The sequence below is a fragment of the Papaver somniferum genome, chromosome 11 (genome assembly GCF_003573695.1).
Source record: "Papaver somniferum cultivar HN1 chromosome 11, ASM357369v1, whole genome shotgun sequence".
In the NCBI taxonomy this organism is placed as follows: domain Eukaryota; kingdom Viridiplantae; phylum Streptophyta; class Magnoliopsida; order Ranunculales; family Papaveraceae; genus Papaver; species Papaver somniferum.
Window position 1 is genome coordinate 47,970,834 of NC_039368.1, and position 16,600 is coordinate 47,987,433.

Here is a 16,600-nt window from a genome sequence, read left to right on the forward strand (position 1 = left end):
ATATTTTCCAGACTTAGGAATCAATAACAACACCATTAACTTGAACTGCATTATTGCTCATTGTGAACTTCTTGGAAGTGCTTTTAACTGAGAGTTTACCATCTCTTGCAGGCATCCAGACCATGATATCTTCTTTAGTATTACAAATATACAAGCTCAGGATTTTGCTTGAGTTATCAGAATCAAAAAGTTAATTGAGAAGACTTTATATTCCAATGTCGAATATTTGGTATAAAAAGCTCAAAAACATCATAAAACCTGAAAGTATCATGCATTGGAACTGGGGATGATGCATACCTGGTATCCACCTGTCTTTCCAGATTTTAGTCTTTTTTCCATTGTTTACCTCCATGAAGTAGTTTTGCTGCACAATTTGAAGACCCTTAGTGATTCCACTCCAAGTATAGGAACAGTTCTTAGCTGAGAAGTTTTAATAAATGATATCTCCATATCTGAAGTATCTGCTTTCCAATACTTGTGTCATAAGATTATCTGGTTCAGTGCATAACCTCTCAATCCTTTTGGCTTACAAACTTTGTGCCAAGCTATGGGGTTATTACCTTTATTGTTTTTGTATCACCAAAATAATTTTCTTTATGTAGAAGCGAGTTGATTAATCAAATTATTGGGAATATTGAATGTACCCATCTGGTATATTGGTACTGAGTTTAAAACATGTTTAATCATAGTAACTTTGCTAGCTTGAGATGAAAAAATAAAATTGCAAGAAGAAAGTATGTTCTCAAAGTTTTCTTTAATTGACTTGAATGATTTTTGTTTATAAGTGGAGATCCCCTGTACTTTTATTTAGAATTCATCCTTTTAACACCAAGAATATGAGTAAGAGTTTCTGCTATCTCAGGCTTAATCTTCTTACTGAAGTTTTTTTCAAAATTGATTACCTGACCTGATTGAGAACTGAAATTGTGTAGTAACTCTAAAAGATTGTTAACTAAAGTAAGATTTGTTTGAGTGAAGATCAAGCAGTCATCTGCAAACAACAAATGATTAATGGATGAAGATGAAGCATCCACTTTAATGCCTTTTATAGCGTTGTTGTGTTGAGCAACAGTTAGATACCTATAAATAAACTCCAAAGCTAGGATAAATAGATAAGATGAAAGTGGGTCAGATAAGATGAAAGTGGGTCACCTTGTATAATGCCTCTTGTATGATAAAATTCTTCACAAGGAGATCCATTGAGCATGACTGATAGAGAAGTTGTGCTTATACATTATGGATTAAGTCGCAGAAATCATCATTGAATCCTAAATATTGAAGAATTTTAATTAAAAATAACCATTCTAACCTGTCAATAGCCTTGGACATGTCTAGCTTTAATGACATCCAACTCTTTTCTTCTTCATTGAGTGGTTCTTTAGCAATCACAGTATTATCATTGATCAACCTACCAGAAACATATGTTACTTGAAAAGGTGAGACGATTTTGCTCATCAATGGCTTCATCCTGCTAACAATGATTTTGGAGATTATCTTATAAGAAGTATTACACAATCCAATTGATATGTAGTCTGCTGCTGAGATGGATTTCATTTTCTTAGGAATGAGGGATATGTAAGTTTTGTTAATCGGTTTAAGAATGTGTTTAGTTTCAAAAATTTGGAAACCATTGAACATACATCATCATCAACTGTATTCCATTAACTCTCATAAAGCCAACTTGAAATCCCTCAGGTCCTGGTGCACTCCAGCTCTCCATGCTTTTAAGTGTATCATGAACTTCTTGATTAGTTGGTATTCTTGTAAGCAAATTCTTGTCCTCAGCTGTGATAATGGTAGGAAGAATACTAAAAATACCTTCTTCAAGAATAGGATTGCTGAAAGTACTAATACCTTTGAAGTGCAGTGTCAGATGAGAAGACATTTGCTCTCTTGATTGTAACCAATTGCCATCATAATCTTTAATATAATTTATATTGTTTCTTGTTCTTTTCCTGATAGTCTTAGAATGGAAGTACTTACTGTTGTTATCCATATCATTGAGAAACAACTCTCATAGAATTTTATTGATAGAATTCACTATTGATCTTGTGTCATTTATTTAATTACTTGTTAATATGAATGATTTCATTGCTTATATTAACATCATGTGGTTGTTCTTGAAGAAAACTTAGCTTATCTTGAAGAATATCAACTTTGTGATTTAGGTTGCCAAAATGTTATTTATTCCGTAAGGGTAGCTCTCTTGTTGTATATTGCAGTCTTTTAACTAACTGAAAAGCAGGAGAACCACTCACATTGGCCTTCCAACATTAACAATAACAATAGCACAAGATTCATCATTAAGCCAAGTAAGAAAAATTCTAAATGGTTTCCAACAATTAGGAATTGAGGCATTAGTGACTAGCATAACAGGACTATGATCACTCCCAACTTATGGAAGATGTAAAAGTATAGAATTAGGAAAATTTAAGCTCCAGTTTTCATTCCCTAAATCCATGTATATCCTAGATCTCTTAGTCCCAATACCATGTTATTGCTAGACCAAGTGTAATCTTTTCCTATAAAACCAATATCTTTAAAACCACAATTATTGACTATGTTATTAACCCAACCATTTGTAAAGGAAAAAGTACCTATATCATTATCAATAGTGTGAAAGTTTAAATCTCCTAGAACAACCGAATGACTATTATTAGCTTCACTAATTTGCTGGATATATTCTCAATGATTCTTTTTCTTGGAGTAATTAGAGTAACTATACTTTCATGTAAGAAGAAACTGTGATTTACTAGCCTCAGCTTGAACCATGACGTTGAACATGTTATTGTAAGCATCAACAACATTACAAGTGAACCCATTTTTCCACAAAATAACTAGGCCACCAGAAAGACCCTCAGGCTCTATGTAAGCACTATTAGGGGAATAAAATTGTTTGAGAAGAGGTTGAAATTTGGCTTGATTGATTTTGGTTTCACATAAGAAGATGATATCTGGATTCTAAGACCTAATTAAGTCACTTAAACGATTCCTTGTGGATGCCTTCTTAAAACTTTGAACGTTCCAAGAGTTTATTTTCATGATGACAATCAATAAAACAATATGTAGATATTTGTCAAGACAATGATTCTTAAAAGTGTTAGGCTTCAATCTTAAAAGAATGCAAGAACAAAAAGTAAAGCTGATTTAAAAAAAGTAATGAAAATAAACAAAAAGAATAAATTTTAAGAGAAATATGGAGATGTGTATAAAGTACCTGATTCTCCTTGATTGTATTTGCAGCTTGGTTATCTCTAGTTGTGACCCTGTGAGCTGTTTGGGAATTAATCTGAGGTAAGATCATTAATGATTGTGGTGGAATCAATCTCATTTTCTTTAGAAGTAGTAGTGTAATCTTCAGCAACTCTGTGTCTCTTTCCAAGTCTGTTAGCTTCTTCATCATCAACCCCAACAGTCTTCTATAATAAGAATCCAGATTTATTGTCACATCATCTTCTGGAGGTACAAAAGTAGTAGTTTTCACAAAAGTCTTGTTACTTTTCCTTGATACATAAGCAGTGCTTGTGAAAACGCAGGGGGTACCAAGATACACCACCAACTCTTTCTTAGGCAATATGTATGGACAAACTCAACATAACTCCGAGAGTAAAAACTCAATCAAGGAAAGTGCCTAGAGTTATCTCTCTCTCTCTCTCGTTGTTAAAACGTTTACATAATTGAATCTGTGAACCTAACTACAGAGAGAGTTCTTGGACGGTACCAAAGACCAATGTCTAAGGATCAATCAAGTCTTTTCCAACTAACAAGGTTGGACCTAGCTACTGTAATTGATCAACGCACAACCTGTGATATTTAAATTATAAAGATAAACAATATAAAAGTCATGTTGTGACGAGGTCAACCTCGTGAGAACTATCATAAGGGTGCACTTTTTAACCCTTGGATATTATTTTATAGATGCACACATATCCCGAAAAAACATTTATAAAATAAAAAATATTTTTATTTTTTAAATATCTTTTAAGTCCTTACATTTATTCATATTTTATCCTATTTACCTCACTGAATCTAAAACCTAGTCGTGGGTTTTTACTTCCTTTGGAAAATGTTTCCAGATTCGCGATTTGATGTTGTTTCTTTTGAAGGGATGAATCACTGTTCCTAATGCTAGATATTAATTTTTATTATTTAAATGTAGAGAAACTAAGTGTTTCATCTCAGTTCGAAAACAAAGGGAGACAGCTCAACACCCATTCGTGGAACTTGATTGGACTAGATTCTGAAATTAGGAACGTTTTGTCTCTTTCTAAATGAAAATCAATCAACTTGATAATGACACTCCAAACAGGATGATTAGTACGATCAGAAGGTATTTTTTCCCAAACGTGATCTACAAAGAAAATGTTATAAAGGTGAGTTAACGGAGATGGAACAAAATATAGATGTGTCAATAATCTTCTTATATGTGTATGTAAATATGATTGTTTAATATCTAATTAATGAGTAACGGTATTAAACATTTCCTTCATTCCTTCAAAGACATTACTGCGGATGATCGATTACAAATCAGGTCTTCATCCCTAACCTGGAAGTGAAAATAGGATTATAGTATCACGGCTGGTAGAAGGATTGAAGTGTAAATAAAATAAAATATAAGGATTGAAGAATAATTTAAAATAATTTTTTTTTATTTAATAAATGTTGCCTAGGGATGTGTGCACATCTATGAGATTATATCCAACGGACGAAAGCTGCACCCTTGTAGTTGTTGTCACAAGGGTGACCTCGTTGCAGCATGACTCGACAATATAATGCAGAAAAAGAAATAACACAGACACCAGAAGTTGTGTTAACAAGGAAACCGTAAATGCAGAAAAATCCCGGGACCTAGTCCACATTGAACACTACATTGTATTAAACCGCTATAGACACTAGCCTACTACCAATTAATTTCGGTCTGGAATTTAGTTGATCCCTAAAAGGAAATCCACTGATTAAGGTACAGTCGCGCTCCTTACGCATCTTGAATCTCACAAGACTCTGCGCAATTGATTCTCTTAGCTGGTGTCACCCACAATTAAGAGTTGCTTCAACCTCAATTAAAGGCTTTACACCAAATTTACCTCCCACAGATTAAGCTTATAATTGATTTCCTGATTCACGATCTAAACGGATGATCAGATCAAACGATAGATCCAAGTGATGGAAATCGATAGCAACTTAGACAAAAGTCTGGCTATCCTCAAAATCCGGACTTATGCAACCCTAAGTGCATCCTAGATTATTATTCACCTCATAAGTATAAAACTTGTGTAATCAACTAAGTACGAGACGGAAAAACTTTGTTGATTACTACTCCCTCCGTTCCATTTTACTTGATGTTTTAGGGTTTTTTTTATATTCCCAAATAGATAAGTGTTTAAGCTTTTTTCCCAAATTCTCACTAATTTTTTCTTGCTTTGAAATCATACCATATCATTAATTTTCATTGAAATCAGTAGATGGATAATTAATCTAGTTTCTAAATCCATTCTATGGAGGATATATACTCTATCCCGAGTAAATTACAATAGGATTCGTAATTTACACTAAATATAGAAACTACAAACTAGGTGCTTTAAATTTTTAGGAAACTATTAATATGAGTAGATTTGGAGAAAAAAATTACTCTATATGTTATTTCTTAATCTGCGTGAAAAACTCTACAATATCAAGTAAAATGGAACAGATGGAGTATCTATCTTGATCGTTGAAGCAAGCTCTACAAACAATCAAGATCAGGATACTTAAGCTATCAAGATAAAAGATAACTGGACCTGGCTTCACGAATCCATGTGAAGTCTTTATAGTCGCTAAACCCTAAAAGAGTTTCTGGAGAGGACGACTCTAGATACAATTAGGACACACCAAAAAGTAGTGTTGGGATTCAAAGATCCAAGTTTCCAATAAATCCTCTTATACAGACTTCAAAGTCTAGGTTGCTTTAGGTTTAAGTTAAGATAGTTTTGGAACCAATCAAGCAATATCCACCATTAGATGAAAGCTCTGAATCTTAATCACATAAAGATATACACTATGGTTAGGTAAACCATAACCGAACCGTGTATAAAGACTATGTTCAACATGGTTAGCCGAAACTAGCCGATTTGAACTGAAAAGCTTAACACTCATTTTTCATCTTCACTAAGACATTAATATTGAGTCACAACCATGTGATCAATTGAGTCTAATGTTAACTAAAGAAAAGATCCAATGCAAATTACTCCATGAAAATAATTTAATTGCAGTTGAATCATGATCGACATAGTTTGTAAATATATAAGGTACAATTACTTGAACCGTTCGTGAATCGACTGAGTCACAGTACGTGGACCGGTTTGCAAACTCATATGCAATTACCGAATTCCAGAGTCAACATAACTTTTCAGTTAATAAACCGATTTGCACACTTATGCAATTACCAAGTTCAGACTCTTACAGAACTTTTCAGTTCACGTACCGGTTTACAAACTTTGACCCAACTCAAAGTTCCGGAGTTTACATAACTTTTTAGTTCATGTACCGGTTTGCAAACTCTTAGACCTTTATCGGTACCGGAGTTCACAGAACAATCATCTTGCGTATTTGGGTACTTAACTAGATCTAGAACATAGAACTGTTTTGGATCGCATACCAATTTGATTAGTTTAACCCAGTTCCTTACCACAGTTCCACAATTGTCTGTATACAAATATACACACCTATCTGGATCACGAAACAAACAGATTCTCCCATGATGTACATACGAATATGCATATCATACAAATCTGAAAGTCGATATACAGCTACTCCGCTACGTGTACGAATACATGTAATACGACTTCAGACATGTAACAATTTTCTCAGTTTGTAACACTGATAACACTGTCTTGAATTCCGAATATAGTAGTTCTATATTTCTCTAAATCAATTTGAAACATTCCCGAGTAACAACAATGACACTTATTACTGTTCAAGGCTATTTTCGAATGATGAACTTGAATCATGATTTGGTTTCGAACAATAAATTGTTCTCCACCGAATTTGATCAAGTATGAACAAATGTTCATTAACCTTAGTCATTATATTTCGAGAAATTCGTAAACTAAATGATTAGTTCTCGACTCGAAATTCTTGTCTATGCAAGCTAGTCTAATTAGTTATGCGACAATCGTCTCAAGATAGAAAAGTGAATACTTGAGAAATAGGTGGTTCATTCTTCACTTACCTTTTGTTGATGGAGTTCTCCAAAAGCTTCGGTTGATCTTCGCAACACAAATGATGACTGGATCATTTCTCAACTCCATTATTCTAGACCGAGACTCAACTAATTGTAGACTAGAAATGAAGATATAGTTTTGACAACTAAATTTGACAAAAAGCTTGGCATAGCAACACTTGTGAGTTCGATCGAGCAATGCTCTAACAATCTCCCCCTTTGTCACTTTTAGTGACAAAACTATTTAATACTTATGGATAAAAAAAATAAAGTTTTGAAAAACACTCCTCGATCCACCATGTCTTCTTGATTTCATTGGTTTCTCCAACTCTCCTTGAACTCTTCGTAATTTCAAGTTACAATGATTCTAAACGTGTTCAACTCAGTATCGTTGTTGTGGATGAACCGATTCCATAGCGATAACAACTTTTTGAAAACAAAATATTCTCAATCGTTGTTACGTAGACACATAATGTTATTATCTTCTCTCCAAAGTTCAATTGTATCTCAACTCTGGAGTAATACTATGGTGATATTGAAAGACGAGGGTACCCAAATATACCACAATCTTAAACTTTTTCACCTAAAAGTCCTCTTACCGAAAGTGATTGTCTATGGACTGAGTCGAGACAATACAACGAATCGGTATTCACACTATGCGTGATCGTCTATGGATGCGAGATCGAGACAATACAACAATCAAAGTGTGATTACTTGATAATAGTTTCGGACTTAACAAAACTCTATAGGATCACTATCAAGTAATACGGAGTTAACGTTTGTGTAATTTACTTTAAATTATAATAACAACGATTATAATTGCGGAAAACAAAAGTAAATGACACAACAAGATTTTGTTAACGAGGAAACCCCAAATGCATAAAAACCTTGGGACCTAGTACAGAATTGAATACTCTCAGAATAAAGCCGTTATAAAAAATCACATCAACTTCGTAAAGTTGAGACCAAGCAACTAAACCTATAGTTCACCTAGTTTCTTCAGTATCCATGTGCTTATGACATTCAATAAGTGCACGCACTGGAACAATTCCTTTGGTTCGTATTCCAAACAATAAAGGAATAATAAATATGTTCGATAATAACTCTATTCAATCTCAGTGATATGAGTTAGACAAAGGCTCTTCTGTTTAATCCAATAAACTCCTTTGTCGGGTTTAGATCTATCTATCCAACAACTACCAAATAACATAGTTTAGATTTCGCAATCAAATATAGGATCTACCAAGATACTATATAGGGATGTCGATCTACGCAACTAATCAATCAAATCTATCAAATATAAACCGATTATAGTTGGATCCCAGCCGATCATGTTTTATGCACACCGAAGATTATGAACCCAAATAAGAAATCTTCTTCGTCTTCAAATTTTCAATAAACACTTGTACACCACAACTTGAATTTCTTGTGATCAATCACACACAGAACGGAGTCTGTTGACAATGGATTATCACAAGACGTCTTTGGATCTACAAACAGTTCTAAAGATCTCGTCAACACTTCGATCTAGTTTGAGTGAATCGTATATCAGAATAGAAGATTCTCATGAATAAACAAACTAGGTGCAATCAAATTTCAACAACCATTAGTCAATCAAATCAAATCGAAAACTAATAACACTACAAATTTCTAGTTTTCCACCAACGGTACTCGTAGAGATTCTTGATCCCACATAAGTCTTTAAACGAGCGGTCATAAGATATTTCGTCTAATTAGGGTACTTTCCTCTCCGAATAGACGGCTCCACCAGTAATGGCACAACACGGTAGTTTTACTGGCTCTTAGGATAGTTTTCTTGAAATGTAAACGTGGGTATTTATAGACCAAAGAAGTTTGGACACCAAGGAATTTCCAAAACTGAATATTCTCAAGATATGCAATATATTTCCAAATTCGGTTTTCATAATTCCTAGAAATGCTCTGTCCAATTAACCGAAATCCTACCAGAAAATCTCCAATTATTAAATGCACATTTCCAATCTTTATTTTCCAGAGATATGCATTTTAATTGCTGGTAACTAAAAGCATATAAAATTAACAACCTTAATTAAAAGATTCTGAACTTATTTTGGTCCAGGATCTCGTTGAGTTATTAAGGAATAAATTTGAACAATAAAAGATAAGATTTACTGAATATGTTCAAAGTATGTCGACATCTTATTTCTTTGTAAATCCTTTTTCATATTTACAATCTTGGAACCGATTATACCACACTTCTAAACAAGTTTAGAACTATTTCATCTGATTTCCAAGAACTATGTGATTGATCAAATCAACACACTAATCATGGGTTTACGGTTCTACCAAACACAAGGATTGGTTCTACCTTAATATGGTTACTGGGACCGGTTACATCAGTTACCAAATCGGTTACGTCAATTACCAGGACCGGTTAGCATATTCTCATGGTATTGCCTGTGATTGGTCACACCAGTTACCAGGATCGGTTACACCAATTACCAGGACCGGTTACACCAATTACAAGGATCAATTGCACGTTCTTTTGTGATCGGTCACACCAATTACTAGGATCGGTTATACCAATTAATAAGATCGGTCACACCAATTACAAATATTGATCATACCATCTTAGGTGATTACTTAGGATCAGTTACACTAATAAAAGTCATACCAATACATAAATCAGGCATTGTGACTAGTTTTGCCAAGATACATAACAAGTTATGACCGGTTCTACTAACTCACACATATTGGGAACTGGTTCTACTCATTTTGATGATTAAAATTGAATTGTGGTTGAATTAAGAAGCAAAAATTTTGTTATGCAAATTGGTGCGATTGAATCGGCGATTGAATTGAAGTGTAACTCAGTATTAAATTTTCGGATTTCTCGTTTCTAGATCTCATCAACACTGATTACAACAATTTAATTCTGATGATCAGTGTTAATCAATATGGTACTTATAATCTAAATCATGTCTGAACAAATTGATAATCATTTGGAAACAACTTCGATTATGAGAAAGTTGATTTAAGGGTTCCGATTATGGATTCTACAAAAACTACAGAAGGTAATGATTCTCCTTCTATCTTTATTCTTGATGAAATTATTGATGAATGTCTAGATGAATGGCAATTCAGTTTAATTGGTAGACTAGATCTGGTCAAACTCAAGATGAATATTGTTTCTGAATCCTTATTCAAACAATGGCAACTCAAAGGTAAGGTTCAACTTATTCCTCTAGGAAAAGAATTCTTTATAATCCAATTGGATAATATGGAGGATATGAATTATATTTGGCAAGGACTTTGGAAAATTGAATCACATATTTTAAGTCTTAGAGCCTGGGAAGCAAATTTTAATCCAGCTGCTCATAAAACTACTTCTGCTTACGTATAGGTAATATTTCCTGGTTTGAGCATTGAGTATTGGAAGGAAAGCATCATATTGCAAATGGGTAACATTCTTGGAAGATCTATTAAAGTAGATGAAATTACCCTGAAAAGTTGTAGGTTATTATGCTTGAGTTCTGGTAGAAATTGATATATCTAAATCCATTCCAAATACCATTTGGGTTAATTCAAAAAATGGGAAGATTGAACAATCATTTCAAGTACCTAATAAACCAAAATTCTGTAGTCACTGCGAATCTATGGGTCATTTTGTCTTTGAATGTAGAACTAAGAGAAAGGAGAATACTCAAGGTCCTTCTGATGATGGATTTGTATCTAGACCAAAAAAACAGTGGAGACCAAAAAAGGTACAACAAAAAGGTTTGGACATATGTGGGAATGATTCATAACTTGAATTCAATAATGAAAGATCTTTAGTTAATTTTTCTTCTGCAAATTCAGTATAAAACTTTTCTTCTGGTAAATTCCATTTATTGCAGGATAATAATGCTGTATATAATGGTGAATTTCCTCCCTTGCATTCCATGGAATCTACAAAGTGTACTGGTGAATCAAGTGGAAGTGTCAAAGAGATACAATGTTCTAATATTCCTCCTCAAGTAACAATTACTACATCTCAGATTGATCATCCTATCATCACTGAAGAATCTAGTGAATCAAGCTCTGAAGATGGTGAAATTAAAGAGGTTAGTTCTTCATATTTACTTCTCAGCAATACAATATCTACTCTTGTTATTATCTTAAGGCATGAATCTATTAGTCCTAAAGTGATTACAAATAAGATTATCACTAAAAAGAAGAAAGGTCCTGCAGAACCTAGAAAACCTGCACCCATTACTAGAAAAGCTAGCAAAGAAAGTCAGAAAAATTATCTTCTAAGGGGAATTCTCCCCAAAACACTCATCAATGAGAGTTATCTTTTGGAATATCAGAGGCCTGAAGAGGGATGAGGCCAAAGATAAATTGAGTTCTTTAGTTAGACAAATAAATCCTTCCTTAGTGTTTATAACAGAACCTAAAATTCATTTCAATAAAAAAAATAGAATAAAACTTCCTGGAATGCATCATAAAATAATTCACAATATGTGTGATCATAGGAAAGCAAATTTATGGCTTTTTTGGAATTGTTCACTTTCTCCTCCTTCAGTTATTTTATTTACCAGACAATGTATCACAATAGAGATTGGAGGGGGTTTGGTCACTGGAATTCATGCAGATGTGATTACTGTGAATAGAAGAGAATTATGGTCTGATTTGCTCACTATAAGTAATCTAAATAAATCATGGTTGGTTTTAGGGGACTTTAACACAAAAAAGGGTGGAAGGAGTCCTCTTACTTCAGCTCTTAATGATTTTAATGAATGGATAGATCAATGTGGTCTACTTCAGGCTCCCAAAAGCAGGTTATAATTTTCTTGGTCAAATGGTAGATGTGGAAAAAAAAGAATTCTTTGTAATCTTGATAGAGCTCTTTTCAATCAGAAATGACTTAGTAAATACAATGGATGGAAATATCATGTTACTTCAAGAGGGATTTCAGATCACAACTGTCTTATTGGAACTGCTGCAGATTTTCTTAAGCCTAATAATGCACCATTTAGATTTCAGAAGATGTGGTTGTCACACCCTGATTTTATGAGCATAGTCACTGAATCTTGGAATGGACAGATTGCTGGGAATCCAATTTTCATTTTTATGAACAAACTGAAGAATTTGAAGATAATTTCAAAAAAAATGGAATTGGGAGATTTTTGGGAATGTATATACCAAACTGAAAGAAGCAGAAGATAAGGTAACTAACATTCTATCTGATGTTGATCCAACAAATGTGGAATTATTAAATAACTATGTTACAGCTAGAGGTATCAGAGATATGGCAGCTCAAAATTATCACACTATGTTGAGTCAAAAGGCAAGAGTGAATTGGATCAAATTTGGTGATGCAAATACTGAATTCTTCCATACTCAGGTTGAACTCGGACAGGCAAAGAATAATATTGCAGAACTTGAAGATACTTATGGAGCCATTGTGACAAATAAGCAGTCTATTGAAAATATACTTCTCAACCATTTCAAGGAGAAATTTGCAACACAACCAGTAAATATATCTGAAATTTTTTTATCAGCAATTCCTGATATTGTCAACTCAGGAGATAATAAAATACTAGAGAAGATTCCTTCTCAAGAAGAAATTAAAGAGGCAGTTTTTTGTCTTAATCAAGATGGTGCTCCTGGACCAGATAGTTACACTGGTATTTTCTACAGAGAGGCTTGGAATATTATAAAAGAAGATCTGACATTTACTATACAATTTTGTTGGAGCAATCAATTAATTCATTCTGGTCTAAATTCAAATTTTCTTATCCTTATGCCAAATATTCCAGGTGCAAAAAAAGCTTCACAGTTCAGACCTATTGGTCTAAGTAACTTTTGTTTCAAGATATTTACAAAGATTCTAACTATAAGAATGAGAAACTTACTACAAAAGATTATTTCTCCACAACAATGTTCCTTCATCAAAGGAAGAACTATCCATGAACAAGTCTTGTTAACCTCAAAACTTGTTAATGAAATGAATACTAATAGAAGAGGTGGAAATGTGGCCTTAAAGTTGGATATATCTCAAGCTTATAACACTGTGAGCTGGGATTACTTAATAGCAGTGCTAAAGAAATATGGTTTTTCAGAGAGAATTACAAATTGGATTTTGGTGCTTCTAAAAACAACAAAATTTTCTATTATGGTGAATGGGAGTCCTGTTGGGTACTTTGGTGTTGGAAGAGGAGTGAAATAGGAAGACCTCTATCTCTAATTCTTTATGTTTTGGCTGCTGATGCATTAAGCAGAAAGTTGACTCAACTAATTCAGGAGAGGAAAATTCAACCTATGGTCATCAGAAAAGGTATCTTCCCTTCACATTTATTCTTTGTTGATGATATTTTTATCTTCTGCAACGGATGTAAGCAAACTCTGGTGAACCTAAAACACTTACTCATTGAATACCAAAATGCTTCTGGACAACTTGTTAGTGCTGCTAAGAGCAAAATCTTTGTTGATGGAACTTCTGGCACAAGAAAAACTCAGATTGCAAAATGTATGAACATGAAATTGTCTGATTTTCCTGATAAATATTTGGGTGTATTACTGGTTAAAGGAAAAGTCAAAACTGAACATCTTTGGTCCTTTGTTGAAATGTTGCAAAAGAGGCTGGCTACTTGGACATGCAAACTCTTAAATTTTCAAGCGAGTTTAACTCTTATAAAATTTGTACTCAGCCGTATACCTCTGTATAATATGTCTATATATAGATGGCCTAGAAAAATGATTGAGGCTTGTGAAAGAATTTTAAGGAATTTTCTATGGAGTGGAAATGCTGAAGAACAGAAATACATCATTATAGCTTGGGACAAAGTATGTGTTCCATTGGAGGAAGGAGGGCTAGGAATTAGAAGATTTGAAGATATTAACAAAGCATTATTGATGAAATTACTGTGGAAAATTCTTAACTCAAATGAAGAATGGGAAAAATTCTTCTTAGCCAAGTATAACGATAAAAATGGTCTGTGGATTTCATATTATAAGCAATCATCAGTATGGATAGGTATAAAATGGATTATTCCGGAGTTTGAAGAAAACACAAGATGACTAGTTGGGAATGGTGAAGATATTTCTGTTTGGTATGATTCATGGATTTATGTTACAAGCATTATTAAAAACTTCCCTGAAAATGTATATATACAACAAAACAGTACCATGAAGGTTAAACAACTTATTATGGATGATACATGGAATATACCAGAAGAGATGCTTAATTTTATTTCCACTGAAGATCTCCCTGTTATTACTTCTTCAAAAGACAAACTGGTTTGGACTGCTACTCAAGATGGTAAATTCTCTACTTCTAGTGCTATCAATGTGATCAGGAAGAAGCAGCCAAAATTAAAATGGTATAAGAAAATTTGGATTTCTTGAGTCCATCCCTCCACCTCAAGCAATATATGGAAAATAACAAAAGGAGCTGGAAATACTGATGAAAACACCACTAAGAGAGGTATGTTACTTGCATCCAGATGTTATCTTTGTCATAAAGAAGAGGACAACATGAACCATATTTTGTGGAACTGCAATTATGGTCAAATTTTATGGACTTGGATAGGCAACATTTTTGCTTTTAAAAATCCAAAGTCTTTTGTTGATGTTATAAATCCTTGCAAACATAAGAGTTCAGTTATCCATGAATTGTGGTAAATAGCAGCATTTAACATAATAGTAGATATATGGTTCACCAGAAACAGAGTATTCTTTGATAATATCCTGCCTGATAGTGACAAGGCCAAATCCAAGATCACAAGAATGGTGCATGACTGTGAGATTAGACTGAAAGGTTTTATATTCAATACAACTTATGATTTGCATATTCTTAAATTCTTTAATATAGGCTGTAGGAGGGTGAAATCTGCAAAGGCTATAGAATGCTCCTTCTTTCTTCCTGAAACATATGATTTTATACTCTGTTGTGATGGGGCATCTAGAGGTAACCATGGTAATGCTGGGTATGGGTTTATTGTCAGAAATAGCATGGGTGAATTCATTACAGCTGAAAGTGGAGGCTTGGGAATATCCATAAACTTCATTGCAGAAATTATGGGGGCACTTTGTGCTATGGAATGGGTTGTGAAGAACAAGAAGGATAAAATTATTATTAATGTTGACTCCACTGCTGCCATATCTACCTATATGAAGAACAAGCTTCCTTGGTTTGTATGGAACAGATGGAAGTTTGTTAGTACTAGACTGAAACATATTCACTTCAACCATGTCTATAGAGAAGTGAATTTTTCTGCAGACTTTTTTGCAAAAAAAGGTGTTCATCTACCTAAGGGACAGACAATGATTTTCTCCACAAGACCACAGAATGGAATGGACAGATACTACTTATTACATGTTTGATTGATAGCTTTGTTGACTTGTAAACATTGTTTTTATTTTGTTGGGCTTGGACTTGTTGTCCTTTTGTTTTTATTTTTCTGTTGTTGGGCCTAGGACTTGTTGTCCATATATGGCTTCCAAATTTTTGTAATCTTTGTTTTCTAATTAATAAAATCTCTTTGGTTTAAAAAAAAGAACTCATACATATTGGTAATCCAAAGATATGCAATGAATAACAATACCAATAAGCCTAGCGATTTCCCTTTCGATTCATAAAAAAAAGTTCATGAATGTATTTCCTTTAAACGAATGTAAACATTGTTTCCTATGACGAAATCTTCACCCATACCCATACATATAATCACAATAGCATTCATAGGATTATGTCGATGTCTTATATACGAAGTTCAAAAGATAAGGTTTATACTTCGTATTCTAATTCACAACTTCGCAGTTATGTTTTCAATATAGCACGACTTGAAAGATGCGTCGGGAATGAAACAGTTCAAGTCAAAATATTACTAACCTCAAGAGGAAGGATGATGTCGTCGATGTAGCTTGTTACTTCTTCACATTCTTCAAGTCTTCGAGTAATACTTGTATGTCTCATTATCCTAATCTTTTTAGCCCAACCTATACGAAGTTGTCTCTAGTACATAATCAAGCGACTCTTTAATTGAGTTTTGATTCACTAAAATATGACAACCAAACTTGACATACCAACGCTTGGTGGGTTCAACTGAGCTGTGCTCTAACAAATATGTTTCTTCCCCTTAATCAATACTTACATCTTTTGTTTAATAGGAAAACCTATTGCTTAAATGATCCACTCCCACTTACATAATGATCCGTAAACCATATGTATGTAGTATGAAACTACTAAATAATTCTCCCCCCCTTTCTCAATAAATTAACAAAGGTACGAAAATCGGAGGATCATAATAAATACAACCAAAAGATATCTCAAGTTTAAGGAAGATGGAGATACTCAGATACTACATAATAGCATAGTTAAAATGTAACTCCTCATATCAACTTGTTTTAGATGATATCACATAGTAATAAATACTTAGCGCC

General features: G+C 33.6%; 1 protein-coding gene across 1 annotated transcript; it reads left to right on the forward strand.

Annotated features, from left to right (window-relative positions):
• The first annotated feature begins 11,677 nt into the window (after nt 1-11,677).
• Nucleotides 11,678-14,239, forward strand: LOC113324385. Its single transcript, XM_026572706.1, has 5 exons — nt 11,678-11,997; nt 12,124-12,353; nt 12,451-12,846; nt 12,979-13,357; nt 13,441-14,239. The coding sequence occupies exons 1-5, from the start codon at nt 11,678-11,680 to the stop codon at nt 14,237-14,239; spliced, it is 2,124 nt and encodes a 707-aa protein (XP_026428491.1).
• The last annotated feature ends 2,361 nt before the right edge of the window (nt 14,240-16,600 follow it).

Coding starts and splice junctions, on each gene's coding strand:
- LOC113324385 (XM_026572706.1), top strand. CDS start 11,678: ATGTGTGATCATAGGAAAGCAAATTTATGGCTTTTTTGGAATTGTTCA. Junction 11,998..12,123: donor CTTCAGGCTCCCAAAAGCAG/GTTATAATTTTC, acceptor TGTTACTTCAAG/AGGGATTTCAGATCACAACT. Junction 13,358..13,440: donor GTGAATGGGAGTCCTGTTGG/GTACTTTGGTGT, acceptor TGCATTAAGCAG/AAAGTTGACTCAACTAATTC.